General features: G+C 33.4%; 1 protein-coding gene across 1 annotated transcript in view; it reads right to left on the bottom strand.

The window, feature by feature from the left end:
- Positions 1-1,256: 1,256 nt before the first annotated feature.
- The window catches only part of LOC108767090 (uncharacterized), a 30,456-nt gene continuing 17,059 nt past the window's right edge, over positions 1,257-14,653 (bottom strand). Inside the window, exons 5-8 of the mRNA XM_018516782.1 lie at positions 6,376-6,567; positions 3,824-4,016; positions 3,449-3,747; positions 1,257-2,675 (exon numbers count right to left, since the gene is read on the bottom strand). Of these exons, the coding sequence (XP_018372284.1) occupies positions 2,118-2,675; positions 3,449-3,747; positions 3,824-4,016; positions 6,376-6,567 (1,242 nt within the window). The 3' untranslated portion in view covers positions 1,257-2,117. The remainder of the gene's footprint in view (positions 2,676-3,448; positions 3,748-3,823; positions 4,017-6,375; positions 6,568-14,653) is intronic.

Below are 14,653 nucleotides of genomic sequence, written 5' to 3'. Positions count from 1 at the left end.
AATTAGTAGGCTGGAGGGGTTATCAAAATGCACAGCGATACTGCATTTCTGTAATTTCAATGTTGCTGAATCGGCTAAGCGCTTCGAACATGATCCCAATTGACAAAATTCTGTCGCATCTAAAGAATGATTAAACATTTAATTATGGATAGGAAAAATGTGTAACTTGACCCATGTGTCTTGACCCATTTATACCCATCGTTGCGAAATTCTACACTGCTCGCACTTAACGATATCCAGACGATCCTTACATCGAAATAAATCGTTTTGATTTTCTCATAGAGCAAAGTGTGTAGATATAGAGGCGGTAGTATAGGAATAGTATTTGCGAAAATTGGGAAGATACTTCAGGGGAGTATTTTCTGGGTATAATACAGATTAAGGACATTCAATTTCACACTCGTGAAAACTCACGGCAAAACATCGCAAAGCCAACATTCGATAACGTTTATATTCATAACATTCAACGTAATCATATAAAATCTGAAATATCAATAACGTAATGCTTCCCAGTCAATTAGTTATACATAGATAAACGTTCGTCGACACAGTAGATCGAGTCGATCCGTCTTAAACTATTTTGGCACTAGAATCCACGTGATCGTTAGGTTTTAAGCGTCGATTCGACATCCTGAAATGTCTATGAAGCTAATAAAAAATCTTTAACATATCGTGTGCGCGCTTGAATGTACACGTATCCAACGTAACGTGTGTGTGCTGTTTTATATTACGCGTGAACCTTGTTATATATGTATATATACATTCGATGTGTAGGTGTATACACTGACTTGTTTATTAAATATGAATGTTTAGAAATTTAATGTCGCATATTCTAGAGAATTTACGATTGCTACAATGTGTAATATCGTTATGACAGCGAGTGACTTATTCTAGATTGAGAATGTTAATGAACCCATAGCAACTACAAACTGTGACCCCATGTGCGAATTTTAACTACGTGTCTACGTGAAATAAATTTTATTTGATTTATTAGCGTTTTTACGGCATTGAAACTACATGATTTTTAAGGAACTGATTTATCTATTATTCACAAATTTTTCTTATTAGAATCATCAAACAATTGTAAGTATTTTAAAAAATATTAACAAATATTTTATAATATTTTATAATATTTAATTATTTGATTTATAATGTTGATTTATAAGCGATTTATTTTAAGAGTGAAAAATATTAACGCATTTCGTGAAAGAAAGTTAAAATGCAACTACATGTTCTTCAAAGTCGAGTGTCATGTATGTATATTTTCTGAATATCATAAATGTTAATTTCACGAAATATATGACTATGTCACTATCACAAGTTGGGTGATGAATTGTTACATCTACGTGAAATCATGATGAAAAAAAAGTTTCCTATTTGCAATGCTTTTTTTTATTAGCTCATGATCAGCGTACGTTACACTTAACATTAATTATCGCTCGTTTGTTTCAGTTGTCAAAAGTTCTTTATTCGGCTTGAATTAAATAGCATGGTCCGTATTAAAGACAAAATTTTTCCGTATTTTAAGTTATCGTATATATAAGACGAAATAAGCGATTTACTAAATTATAATTAGAAATTCAGCTGCCGATGTATGTCATGTTATTTCTCGTTATAGGTATACATGAAAGAAAAATATTTTAATCGCGATCGTATATGGAATATCCTTACAGTGACCGCATCTTTCCTTTTTTGATTAAATTGCTTGCATTAAACATTAACGCGTCTCACGTTACATCCTCGTTCACATAGAATTTGTGTAGCTACTTGCAAAGGTACTCATTTCGAATCTGAGAAATCGTTGCCATCTGCTGAAATAGATAATCGTAACTGACTATTACAATACCAACTATCCGTTATACGTTTTTTTGTTAACCAATTAACATAATTATATTCTTACACCATTAGTATATCATTAACCAAGTAACATATAATTATATTCCTACGCCATTAGTATACCATTAACCGTGTTCGCTGCATTTTTTTCAATAATCCCTGACTACAGTATCTTTCGTTGCAATTTATCCAGAGGACGTTGCGTTGCCGACGACACGGTCGGAAAACTGACGACGATGATGCTGAGGGGAACCGGATAGGAGATTCTTCCTGGTGCCGCATTAACTCTCTTTCTCCTCGATCGGACTCACCTCATTCTGCAGCAGCTCGAACTTCGGACTCAAGCTTGGCAGCATACCCCTGGTACTCGTTTTGATTTGGCTGTACTTGTTGTAGATGTCCAGTGACTTCTTACGATCCATTTCGAGTGTCTCCTCGATCAGTCGCGGCGGGATGCTGCCCGCTCGTTTGTGACTCGGCACGAAGACGCTACCTTCCGGCTTGCGTGCCGTCGTCTTGTCCCCCTTGTGTTCTGGAGTCAGCGTGCCATTACCCAATTTACGTTGCTGCTCCTGGAACGCATCCTCCTGAACGTCGTCCTTCAGCAGCACACCGGTTATTACGGGTTTGTTGTTCTCTGTCTTGCTAGCAAAGTCGTTGCTCAGAGCTTTCTGTTCCATAATTTCGAGCTTATTGGGCGTTGTGCCGTTCACTTGAAGATTCGGATTCGATTGCACGGCATCTGGGAAACTGTTGATCTCCAACGAGTCTTCTCGCGTTGTCGCGGCCTTAATGTCTTGTAGAGATGACATATTTTTTGATTTTCCGAAGAATTGTGGCTGAAAAGAAACAAACCCTTTCTTTATTATGAAAACCTTTTGCTATTATTACACACACACACACACACACACACACACACACTCACTCACTCACTCACACACGATTGCTTTAAAAAAATATGAAGGCAAAATGGATTATTTTTAAAATAAGCAATCATGTGTGTGTGTGTTTTCTTTACTACTATTAAAACAACTTTATTACATTTATATGAAGAATAATTGGAGGAATCACATATTATGTAAAGAAATTACATAATTCCATTTTTTTTAAATGGAGGTGACCTTTATATGTTTTTAGTACTTAGAAAAAAATAACATGATAAAATATGCATCCCTCGAAAATGTTCCACTTTTATCTGAAACATTTTTCTGTATTTTCCATATTTTTTGAGATACTTGCCGGGGTAAATTAAGGATATCATGTGTGTGCATATATAATATTATATATATATATATATATATATATATATGTGTGTGTTATCTGGGGCAAAATAATTATCAATTGATTTACCTCATAATTTTATGTATAAAAATATTAAGACGCATTTATTAAAAAATAATAGTTTATGAATATTTTATACTTTTGTTTTAATAGAAAAAAAATCATGATGAAATATATAATCCACAATCTATATAAAAGAATAACTTTATTAGCCGTCGAGCGGTTTGTTCTTCTTTTATTTTATATCAAAATTAATAAAATGAAATTAGTGAAACGAATATACACACAAAAAGGAGTTCAGATGAATCGACTTATCTCTCTATTTACTTACACTTTTATCTTCTTCCTCCTCCTCCTCACTGGTAAAATTTCTAGAATCGTCTAACAGTATTTTTTCTATATCCGGTGATTTATCGAATTCCACCCATTTCGATCGTCCCTCCAGTCTCCGCGACAGTACATCAGACTCGTAATTACCACCGTACATAGGATAACCAAGGTGGCCGGAATCGTATTCGACCTGATTGCCGTAGCGGTAGCTCGGATTGGCCGAACCTTGACTGGATACTGAAAGGTCTGATTGTGACAGACCGGTATTGGTGCTTCCAAATAGTCGTGTATTTTCGAAACCTGTGTGAGAAATGTGACAAAGTAGAAGATAAATCGCAAAAACAAGGTGTTATATACACGAGACTGAGTGATTCACCTGAGAATCTATCGTCTGGTATTTCTTCTCTATGCACTAGAGCCTGTTGATCGGTGACAGCAGTGGTCACATCATCGGACGACCCTTTGTTACCCTCCGTTTCTTCCTTGTTATAATCTGGCTGTATTTCCACTACGAATGAACACCCGTTGTCCTTATATCTTGACGTGGATTTATTATCCTCCGTCGTTACCTGGAAGCAAATGTAATAAAATATATTACATAAATTAAATATGAAATGTAACATTTTCTACACATACCTTTGTTAAAAATTATTATAAAATATTGAAACTGTGTAAAGTTCACATTTCTTTTATTTTAACAAGTAATTAATCTAATGTATTATATCAATTTTAATAATTTATTTACGTTTGAATTTTCAAATTATTTAATAAATATAATTTTAACCTGGCATCATTAAAGCTGAATCATAATGAACCAAGACGTTTTTAAACATCTATATCTTGCAACATACTTGCTAGATTTTAATTAACTCCCCAATAGCTGAAATATACTTATAGTGGTTTATTTTATCATACTAGCTATATATAATAGACTATTAATTTATAAAAATTATTAGCTTTCTAAAACTATACCTGACATTACGAGAGATAAAAAAATATTCGGGTCTTTATGACCCGTCTCAACGTTTGTGTAATATTTTAGCACCACAATGTCGAATTAAAATAATTTTAATGCTGTATTTATTTTAAGTAATTTTTCAAGTATCAAATCTCAATAAGCTTCTGCTAAAATCTCAAAATTAAATAAAGAATAAAGGCCGATATTCATAATCGGATCTTGTATTCAATATCGTTTTAAATACAATCTGTACACAATAACCGTATTAGCTTCTTAAGACTTTACTTAAGACAGTCCTAAAATAAAACTGGATTATAAATACCATCTTCTGATTGGTTTATGGCGTCTTAAGTCTGTACTTAAGATCGTCTTAAATACAGACTAGATATTAAGTACTTTAAAAGAGTTTATATATATATATATATATATATATATTATAAAAGAGATAATTCCTTCATAAAACTTCATATGATTATATGTTCTAATTAAAGGAAAAATTTTTTTTTTCAAAAATTTCGAAAAAACCACTCGGGTTATTTTAAAACTTTCATCTAAGCTTTCATCAAAATGACCCGAGTGATTTTCAAAATTTTTGAAAAAAAAACATAATATAGAGTACAAAGCAAATTTCTAAGGCAGGATATTCGATTAAATTCAAAATTTATTATTCTGACCAAACGTTCCAATTCACGGGAATTCGTACATACTCAGTTCATTTTCTTCTATTTTTTCTTTTTTTTCTTTTTTAATACCAGTCCTTATACGAATCAATTCCACGCCTTTTCCTTGTTCGAAAGTTGGAGCATTTTAGGTACGTACGTACGAGAAGAATGGATAGAGAAGCAGAGCGAGTGTAGAACATTCAGAGAGATCAGGATGGAAAATGAGGAAGCGTGCGAGACAGACGATAGAAAGAGGAAGAGAGGAAGAAAGGGGGAGGGAATGCGCTGTGGTCAGAGAGGAAGAGGAAACGTAGGTGTCGGCAGAGGCGAGTGGCTCGACGGACGAATTTCGAGAATCTTCGTCTCGAACGAGCCTCCGCGAATAAGACGAGGCCGTAAGTAGGACGATAGGTGGGGGCGAAATTGCTCTGTGGTAACCTCCGACCTTACCAGGGTCGGCCAAGTTCGATAATTACGAATCTACTCCTTATAGCCAGAACGAGTCAGTATGACCTGATTATTACGATTCCGTCGACCGCAGTTTCGCTACAGCGTTTCATTTGCCTCGTTGTTTAGAATAAACGTGGAAAAAAAGAAGAAAATTCGTGTAAGTGTTATTTCATTGTAGCAGTATTTTTTTATTTTTAATTTGTGGCACATTGATTTTTAATAGAGAGGTGGCTATAGCATTCTACGGATAGTTGTTTCAAAAACCTCGTTCTGAAAAAAAGGAATAAAAAAAACTGCCTAGAGTCTCACAGTTAATTATTCTTATATTTCCTTATCTCAAAAAATTCATGTAAATTTAACTCTATACATACTGTTAAAAACTATAACTATAAAGATAAAATTTGTTTGGGGTGTTACTTAAAGATTAAATATCGAGCTAAATTTGTCGAGATACATCATTAGATGCATACGTTTCATCAGTGTGTCCAGCGTAACATTTTACTGATATCGCTTTTTTATTAGATATCGCTAATACGACATTCAAAAATATACAGTAAGGTTCTAAAGTCTTAGTTTTTATCTTTTTTATGTTCTAAAAATAATTTTATTACAAAGACAATCTCGCTTTGATGGAAAAAAAATGAGAGTAAACGCAATATAATTTAATTAATTTTTGTAATTTTGCAAATATTTTTTATTTCGCGTCTTACTCGCTTTTCTCATTTATTTCTAATTTTTTTTTCGCTTCGTTTTACCTTCTTTCAAATTTTTACATTACACCTTTTGCGACACAGTGAAAAATCCTATCGCGTTACAGCGATAATATGCGACGAAAATTTTCAACGATAACATACGTACCGCACGTTCCTCTGTTTCTACGATAAGATGATTGTTCTTGAGCGTAAGGGTGATGATGTTCCCGTTTGCGTTCTTGCTGGTATGATTACCGGAAGTGATGGTATATTCCATCACGGCTGACGCCGAGGTAACATTTGCGTCCATAACCTCCGTCTCGCAAATGTATCGAGGTACGTCTAGGCCATTCACCAACTGAAATTGCATAGAAATACATTCGTACGATGAAGCACGTGCAGGAAACCTACGAGGACGGAAATTCCGAACGTTTCATTCGTCACTTCTGCGTGCGGAGCGAAATCTTGATGAGTGTAAAATTCGATCGTAAGAGCGTAAGAAACAGCAAAAGAGAACATTTTGCTCTTTGTCAATTATTATTAAAATTTACAAAGAATTTAATCCTACGAAGCCAAAATCTATAACTTTAACAATTATATAGACGCTTAGTCTGTAAGACTCATTTAATTTATGTTAATTAAAAAAGTATTTATGCTAATTACTTAATTTTAAAAAATTAAAATGATTAATTTAAATAAAACCGAATGAATATTAAGTATAATCTTAGTAAGAACAATTTGTAGACATAACATGAAGAAATTTGAATTATTTGATATTTTTAACAAAGAGATTTATAATTGAGTTGGTCTAACAGATCTACCAGCAACTTCAGAGGATTAAAGAAAATTAAATCTTTAGCGACGCACAACCATTTGTTCGAATATAATTCCGTTAATAAATTTTTCTTTTTTCCTTTCTATAAAAGAAAGTCGTTACATTAATAAACGTCTAAAAAAATTGTATCTTTATTTTATTAATATATTTTTTACACACGATCACCTAGTATCGGTTCGCATGGGCTTGCCTTTTAATTTACGATTTATTACGATTTATTTCTTGGGAGCCTTATTTTTTTATATATAATATTATTTGTATTTGGCATCGTCATAGAATCTCTCGATTTGGTGGAACATCTCGAGATGTGACATTCGCAAGACGGGCATAATTTTTCGGTGATGTTCGAGAATGTTTCGCGCAGGATACGGGAGATTTAGTTACAGTAGATGCGCGCAGGGCTGTCCTAATTTACGAAACGCGCGCAAGAAGAGGACGAGCGAGAAGGAGGGGGGGAGAGCGGAGAGAAGAAGGGAACGTCTCGTTCAGTTTTTTATCTATCACGTCGCGAAAAGGCTATTTCGCATGCAAGTAGGTGTTTGCGTGTACGCGTACACCTATACGTGCGCAGATGCACGCCGGTTACGTCGTTCTCCGAGTGCCTTGTGCCAGTGCCAAAGGGTACTGAACCTGACCCAAGGGGCATTGCTCTTACGCGCGTCTCTCCATTCCTTTTCTGTTAGATCGCTACACACACCGGTCGTCACGTTAGCCAAAGCGAGCAGGTATCATTGCGAGGCCCTGACTCGGTACTCGCGGATGGCAGCCGAAAATACGCGCCGAAACACGGAGCGAACAATATATGTACGAGCGTCTCGCGCTTTTTTATTGACGGCGAACGCTTGTCCTCTATAAGTTGACTCAATGAAATCTAACTATAACACATTTATGTATCTACGCTATGATACGTTTATAAATTATGTAATCATCTGTCCCAAGTTGAGCTGTCATCTCTATACGTAAGCTATATGAAAATTTTATTCGAAGTGCATACAAAACGGATTTTTATTTTTCTTGTAAAAAATTTGATGTAAAATCACTGTTTTTCAATTTTAAGCTCGAGAAATTTATTATCGAAGAAAATTAGGAAGCCTTTTTTTTGCTTCCTTGACCGATCCCAACTTATTTCCTAGAATATCACTTTAGCATATTGTGTAGAAAATTTTAAAAGGTTTCAAAAAGTTATGGAAAAAGTCATCTAGTTATTAAAGATTGCTACATCAATCGTTTTTACATATATTTGTAGACCATCGGCACGTGTTGCGAAAAAGATGGCATCGCCTAGATGAGTTTTGGCCATCTGCTGTGTTCCATATACGTGGCCTTTCACCTTTGCCGTAAATCGATCAGCCGATTATTACCTACTAGGTATTATTGCAAGGACATGTCGATCAATAGTTTTTACATATTTTATTTCTTCGAAAAAATTGCACAATTAATACGCGCGCGAATTGACATCGTAATTTATAAAAATAAAAAATGAAAAACGTTTGAGAACATAATTATAGTAATGTAATTGTAATTCATTACGGAATATAACCAAAAATAGACAGCATTTGATAAATAAGTACTTAACATTAGTCAAAGTTAATTTAATCAATCAAGTACTAAACTTGACTACGAAACTAATTAAATTTCTGATTCGTGTCTTTGTAATGAAGACTAATTGTTCCGAAATATAACCAACAGGTTACAGAAAATTGGCAGATATGACAATCACATATAGTTATAGATGTAACTCTGCACGCGCGTGTTTGCGTGGGATTATCGCATAGATTATATGTAGACAATATGAGTTCGTGTTAGGTCGTGATCATACCACCGCTTCTAGCGGACATTCAAGTACTAAACACTCAAGGACATTCGCCTGATGGTTTGTCGTCTGGTTTTTTTTGTTAACACCGTTAGAGGTTGCAGACGGTCACGTCGAATGGAGGACGTTTATAGACGAATGTTCTGTAGACAATGACAGCCAAATACATATATGATGTTCCGTAGTTAAATATAATTTTCATTTTATAGCGACTATATGTACAATGTCTTAATTGTCTCTTTCTTGAATATATGAATAATTAACTTACATCGAATATTTTAACTGATTATTACATATTGATTTAAAAGTTTTACTCTTTGTGCACCGACAACGACTCTTTTTTGGGTCACTTTTATAAGCTGGTCGCTCAATTTTTATAAAATTTAGCCTATGGGATAATTTGATAATGCTTTATTTGAATCCGAGATCAAAAATAAAAAATAACAGATTTAATATGGCGGACGGAATTTAAAACAAAATTTATTATAAAACTCGAAGTTTTAGGGAATTTTTAATTGCACATCAAGTTTCTAGTTTCTCTTTATTTGAAGCTCATCAGAGCCAATTTTCAAACTGACTTCCAAACTCTGATTATGAACCCTATGATTCTAGATTCTTCTTTATGGATATTATTACCTTTTTGAAAGATATTTACTTAAAACTATACAATAACAGTAAAATATGGTCTTTGCACTGCATGTAAATAATTTTGATATATTATTCAGCATTATTAAGATTTTTATAAGAAACCTATGAGCATCAAATTATTAAATTGCTAGGCAATTTAATTTGTGATGTTATTACTGTAATTCAATTTGATTTGCGTTTCAAGACCAAAAAAATCAATTCGGCGCGCAATTCAAATGACTACATAAATAGTATATAAATTCACATAGGATCCAGGTTGACCATTAAAAGCTTTTTTTTCCTTCTTGTTGTGTTTTCACATTTACGGTCCTAGAAATTCTTGTTTAATATTATTAAAAAATAGATAAACAATGTAATATCTTTTTTTAAATTCCGATTATCACTTACAATTTTGAAATTTGTTTACCTCTTTATATTAAAAAAAAAAAACGTATTAAAGAAACGATGGCGAGGAGAGAAAAGGATAGGTATGATTGGAGCGAAATAGTATAGTAGATGGAATGTACGTTAGTTGAAGTATCCAAAAAGTAGCATTGATATTCCATTCGTGACGCATCTTTTAACGATACCGTTAGAGGTCCCAGACGGTCAAAATGGTCTAGTCTGTCTATACCATAACAGAGACCTCGGCTATACGAATAAATAGATAGCCATGAACTGAATAAAAGGCCTTGAATTATTTCATCATCTAAAGTATATATTAAAATTTGATTTCGTAGCATCATAGGGATTAAGCTAATTAAAATCGTATAGACTAAATTACTATCGTCCAATTAAATAAAAGCATAATGCAATTAAAGAAGTACATATTAAACTAAAAATAGATTTTTCTTGATAGAAGTGAGGGAGAGAAAGAGAGGAGAAAGATAGAGAAAAAAAGAGACAATTAACATGAAAAAACTGCAAATACTACATTCCTTTACATTAACAACTGTAAATGATAAAAACTAAAACATTGTAAAGTGAGATAATTTATGATGTACGAAGCAAATATGAAAAGTAGATTTTTCTTTCTCTTCTGAGATAAATGTATTATTTAAAATAACTTGTGTGCGTGTTTTTGAATTTCAATTTTTTGTACTTTACTTTTTTTCATGTCATATTTTTCATTTATTGGGAAAGAGTCATAAAAAATATTACAAATAGAAGAAAATATCAAATAAAATGAATTATTAAAGTTGATAGCGTTTATTACATCTTGAAATAAACACGTCCGTGTGTTTTTCTTTTGTAACGCTTACATATTAATGTCAATCACTTTGGATGCTCATGCAACATTTATGGTCGGAGGCAGTTTCAGAAAAGATAGCCGTAGAAGGTACGATTTGGCAACACGAATTTGTTCGACCTTTATGATAAAAGTCGTGTCAGAAAGACAGAGAGAGAGAGAAAGAGAGAAAGTAGTAACAACTTCGGCGAACGGTACATACAACGGCTTTAAATTTCATCTTTCTATTTTTATAGTAAACAAATATGCGCTGGTTTGAAATTTGGGCATTTGTAAAAATCGAGCTAAATATTCGTCTAGTAGTAGAGGAAAAAATGCACGAATTTCGCTTGCAAATTTATTAACAATAAAATTGAGAATAAAATGCTTCTCAAAAATAAAAACAAAAATAAACGTAAAATCAACAAAAAAAATTCCCGTATAATAATTTAAATTTTACAATTAGTTTTAATAATCTTTTGGCTAAAAATATTATCTAAACGTCTATTCTATTTCTCTTAAAGAAAAGTAATACGAAACAATGTCATTTACTCCAAAGTGAATTATAAAATTTTCCTTTCTTCCTATACATATAATATTAATTGTTAAGTTTAGAAAATCAATTTTTAACTCTTGTGATCTCTTTTTGCTAGAAATATGAGAGAGAGAGAGAGAGAGAGAGAGAGTTGCGAATATAAAGCTATAGTTTTGGAAGTTCGCGCTCGCATATGATGGCGGTCAGCGAAATAATATTGACATAGTGCTGGCAAATGAACAGAGACCTCCTTGTGGTTCGTAGTCGAGATAAGCTAATCTCTATCATAGTCTGGTACGCCTCGCGAACGTATAGCAAACAACGAGCCTTATCATTTTACACCGACGTCATTCGATAACTGCTCTTTGTTGTTCCGTGCTAAAAACCTAAATTTGCGTTATGATGCAGTATCGGTAGCATTTTGATTTTTCTCAACGTATAGCTCAGAAAAATCTGATTGTTGCAATTACATCAATAACGATAATTTTATTTCAGATACAGCGTACGTATTGGTACGTATCTACATACTATAATACATAACCACCTAATTAAATTAAACCGTATCTTACTTTTTTAATATTAAGTTGCACCATGTGTGAATATAAATCTAATTCGAAAAGTATTTCTCTCGTATATGCATCTAATTACGTTTCTAATTATCCCTGGGGAAAGTTCACTTTAAATGAAGTTAAGGTTCATAAAAGTAATTAAGACAATTTAAAGTATGTAAAAGGTCAATTTAAAATAACGTAAGAAATTTAAAGCTGACTTTAAAATACTTTCTTTGGTTTTCTTTTTTTTTCAATGTCTCTCTTCATTCATACAATCTCTTAACCAGATTTTCAAATGTCAAAGAACTGGAGAAACTTTATTCAGCAGAAACGATACTTGTTAGCAGAAACAGTAATATTTTAAATAGTGTTTTGCAATTAATGACTTTCGCATATAACGCTGCATAACGCGGTAGGTATATTTACAAGAGAGCAGTAAGTCTTAAACTGTAAGAACCTAGGAGTTTCTCTTAAATTAAAATATATTTTTGGAACATCAAAATTGTGATTAAGCATTTTAGAAATATTAAAAATATATGTAACGTTTTACTACAAAATATTTTCAAAAAAGAAGATTCCAAGGGGGGAACAATGGCTCTCATGGTGCTCTCCCTCGTGGATCTGTCGGTGTTGTGTTGAAGAAATTCCATAATTATTGATAAAAAGGAAGGAAAGGTGTAGTAAAAGATAAAACCGGATGAGCAAGAGGGAAAAAGAAGGAAGTAAATGGAGAGGAGGGAGAGTATATACTTTTTGTTAATTACACGTTTCTGAATTTTTTTGATAGGAGAAATTAAAATATTTCTATTAAAACTATTATTCTGTTGAATAACTGTGAAACAGTGTATAAATCAATATTTATCTATAATACCTTTTAACGATTAATGATTGTCTACATTCAGTTAAAATAATTTAATCACAATAAAATATGTAGGAAAGAAGGAAGAACGTTCAAGAAGAATAGGAGGGGAGAGAAAGCGAGTGAGGGGGAAGGATGATGGAATGGGCGACTGCTGCGAAATAATCGACTATCCGAAAGGGTCAGTGGCAAATAACTATAATTTCTTTTGGACCTGGCTACACAGCCGGGGTTTGAGCGAAATGGACAATACGTAGGATAAGAGCGAAGAGGACCAGGGTGCGGAAGGAGGGTGGGCAGAGAGAATGGAAGAAAGAGAATAATAATAAGAAAACGGGAACGAAAAAGAAGAGAAGAGAAGAGAGATGGAGAGAAAGGAGGAAGAGCGGCGGCCGTCACACACCGCGATGGTGGAAGCAAGACGTTGACGGGAGGATAGGTTCGGCTGCGTGCGCCGAAGCTGCTAGAAGAAGTATAGAGAAAGAGAGGAAGACGTGGTGGGGTGAAAGCGGACCCAGGCGCACCGGGTGCAACGACCCTTTTGGTTAGGTCAGCCACCCCGCGGACACGATACAACGCGGTGAGAGCGGGTCCGGTCCGAGCAGGCCCGCGCGCATGGTCAAAAAGACGGGTGCATGCTGCATGGACGTGCGGCCGAATAAACGGGTGGTCAAAGCGATGCACACCGATGGACAAATGTACGGCTACGGGCGCGATCGCCGTCGTCGGCTCGGATAAAAGTCTCGGGAATCGCGCGAGCCGAGTGAATTTCGCGCGCGAGGCTACGTTGTAATCGCGAGTCGATCAACGAGGTGATGACGACGACGACGATGACTACGATGATGATAGTGAAGAAAGATTTCAGTCAGATATATGGCGTGAGAGAGAGAGAGAGAGAGAGAGAGCATATATTTGTTTTGCTATCAAAAGTATGTTGATGAAGAATTATTTGGATGAAGACCTGCGCTGATAAAGAGATGTTCTATCGTTTTGTTTTTCATGCATTAATATGTCAAATAAATTAAAATATATATTATTCTTCAAGAGAATATTAATATAAATGAATTTAATTTAATTTAATTTTATATGAAAGCTTGTGTTGTATTTTAATTTTATAACTCATTATATTCTAAAATATTTAAATGTTATGTCTTGTCAACGTTTAACGATGATTATTGAATATTTAATATTTTGAACTTTAATAATACTATCCAACATCAATTTTCAAAACGAATGTTAATTATTTCGATATATTTTTGCCTGCTGAATACGAATCTGTTGGCCATATTTGGCTATCATATCACAATTTTGAGTAAAAAGGGAAAAAATGATAGTTTTGAAGGTTTTCACATTGGTATTGTAATACTAGCATCAAAAATTTTTCTAATTTTTTTATGCCATTCGAAAATATCAACTTTTAGCTTTAAAATGTATTTTGTTTCATATGATTTTTTTTGTTTGCAAAATATAATATTTAAAAATAACTCTTGTCTCATATAATATAGGTAGTATAGGCATTTTGTTCCATCTTAATATTATTATATGAAAAGTAAGTACTTTTGTACTTATATAATATAATTCGGATTATATTACACAAAAAATTAACATAAAATTAACAAAATGCGATATGGAAGGAAGATTATGATCTTGAATTATGTATCGAAGATTATAATCTTCCTGACATATCTATTGCATTTGCCATTTTGTTAATTTTATATTGATTTTAAAGAAACAAAATGGTTTTAAAGCTAAAAGTTAATACTCTCGCGTGATATTAATGAAATTTACCGATGCTACAACGTCATAAAAATATTCAAAATCATTTTTAACTCTTTAACGTCATTTTTTCAAAATCGTGACGTAATAGCCAAATTTGGCTTACAGATTCGTACTCAGCAGGAAAACATATATCGGAAATGACTATTCATGTTCGTATTGCAAAAAAAATTTTGTTGGGTAGTGTAATTATAAAAAACGAACAGTCAAATTATTTTAT

Source organism: Trachymyrmex cornetzi, unplaced genomic scaffold (assembly GCF_001594075.2).
Source record: "Trachymyrmex cornetzi isolate Tcor2-1 unplaced genomic scaffold, Tcor1.1 scaffold646, whole genome shotgun sequence".
In the NCBI taxonomy this organism is placed as follows: domain Eukaryota; kingdom Metazoa; phylum Arthropoda; class Insecta; order Hymenoptera; family Formicidae; genus Trachymyrmex; species Trachymyrmex cornetzi.
This window is presented reverse-complemented; position numbering and strand designations above follow the sequence as displayed.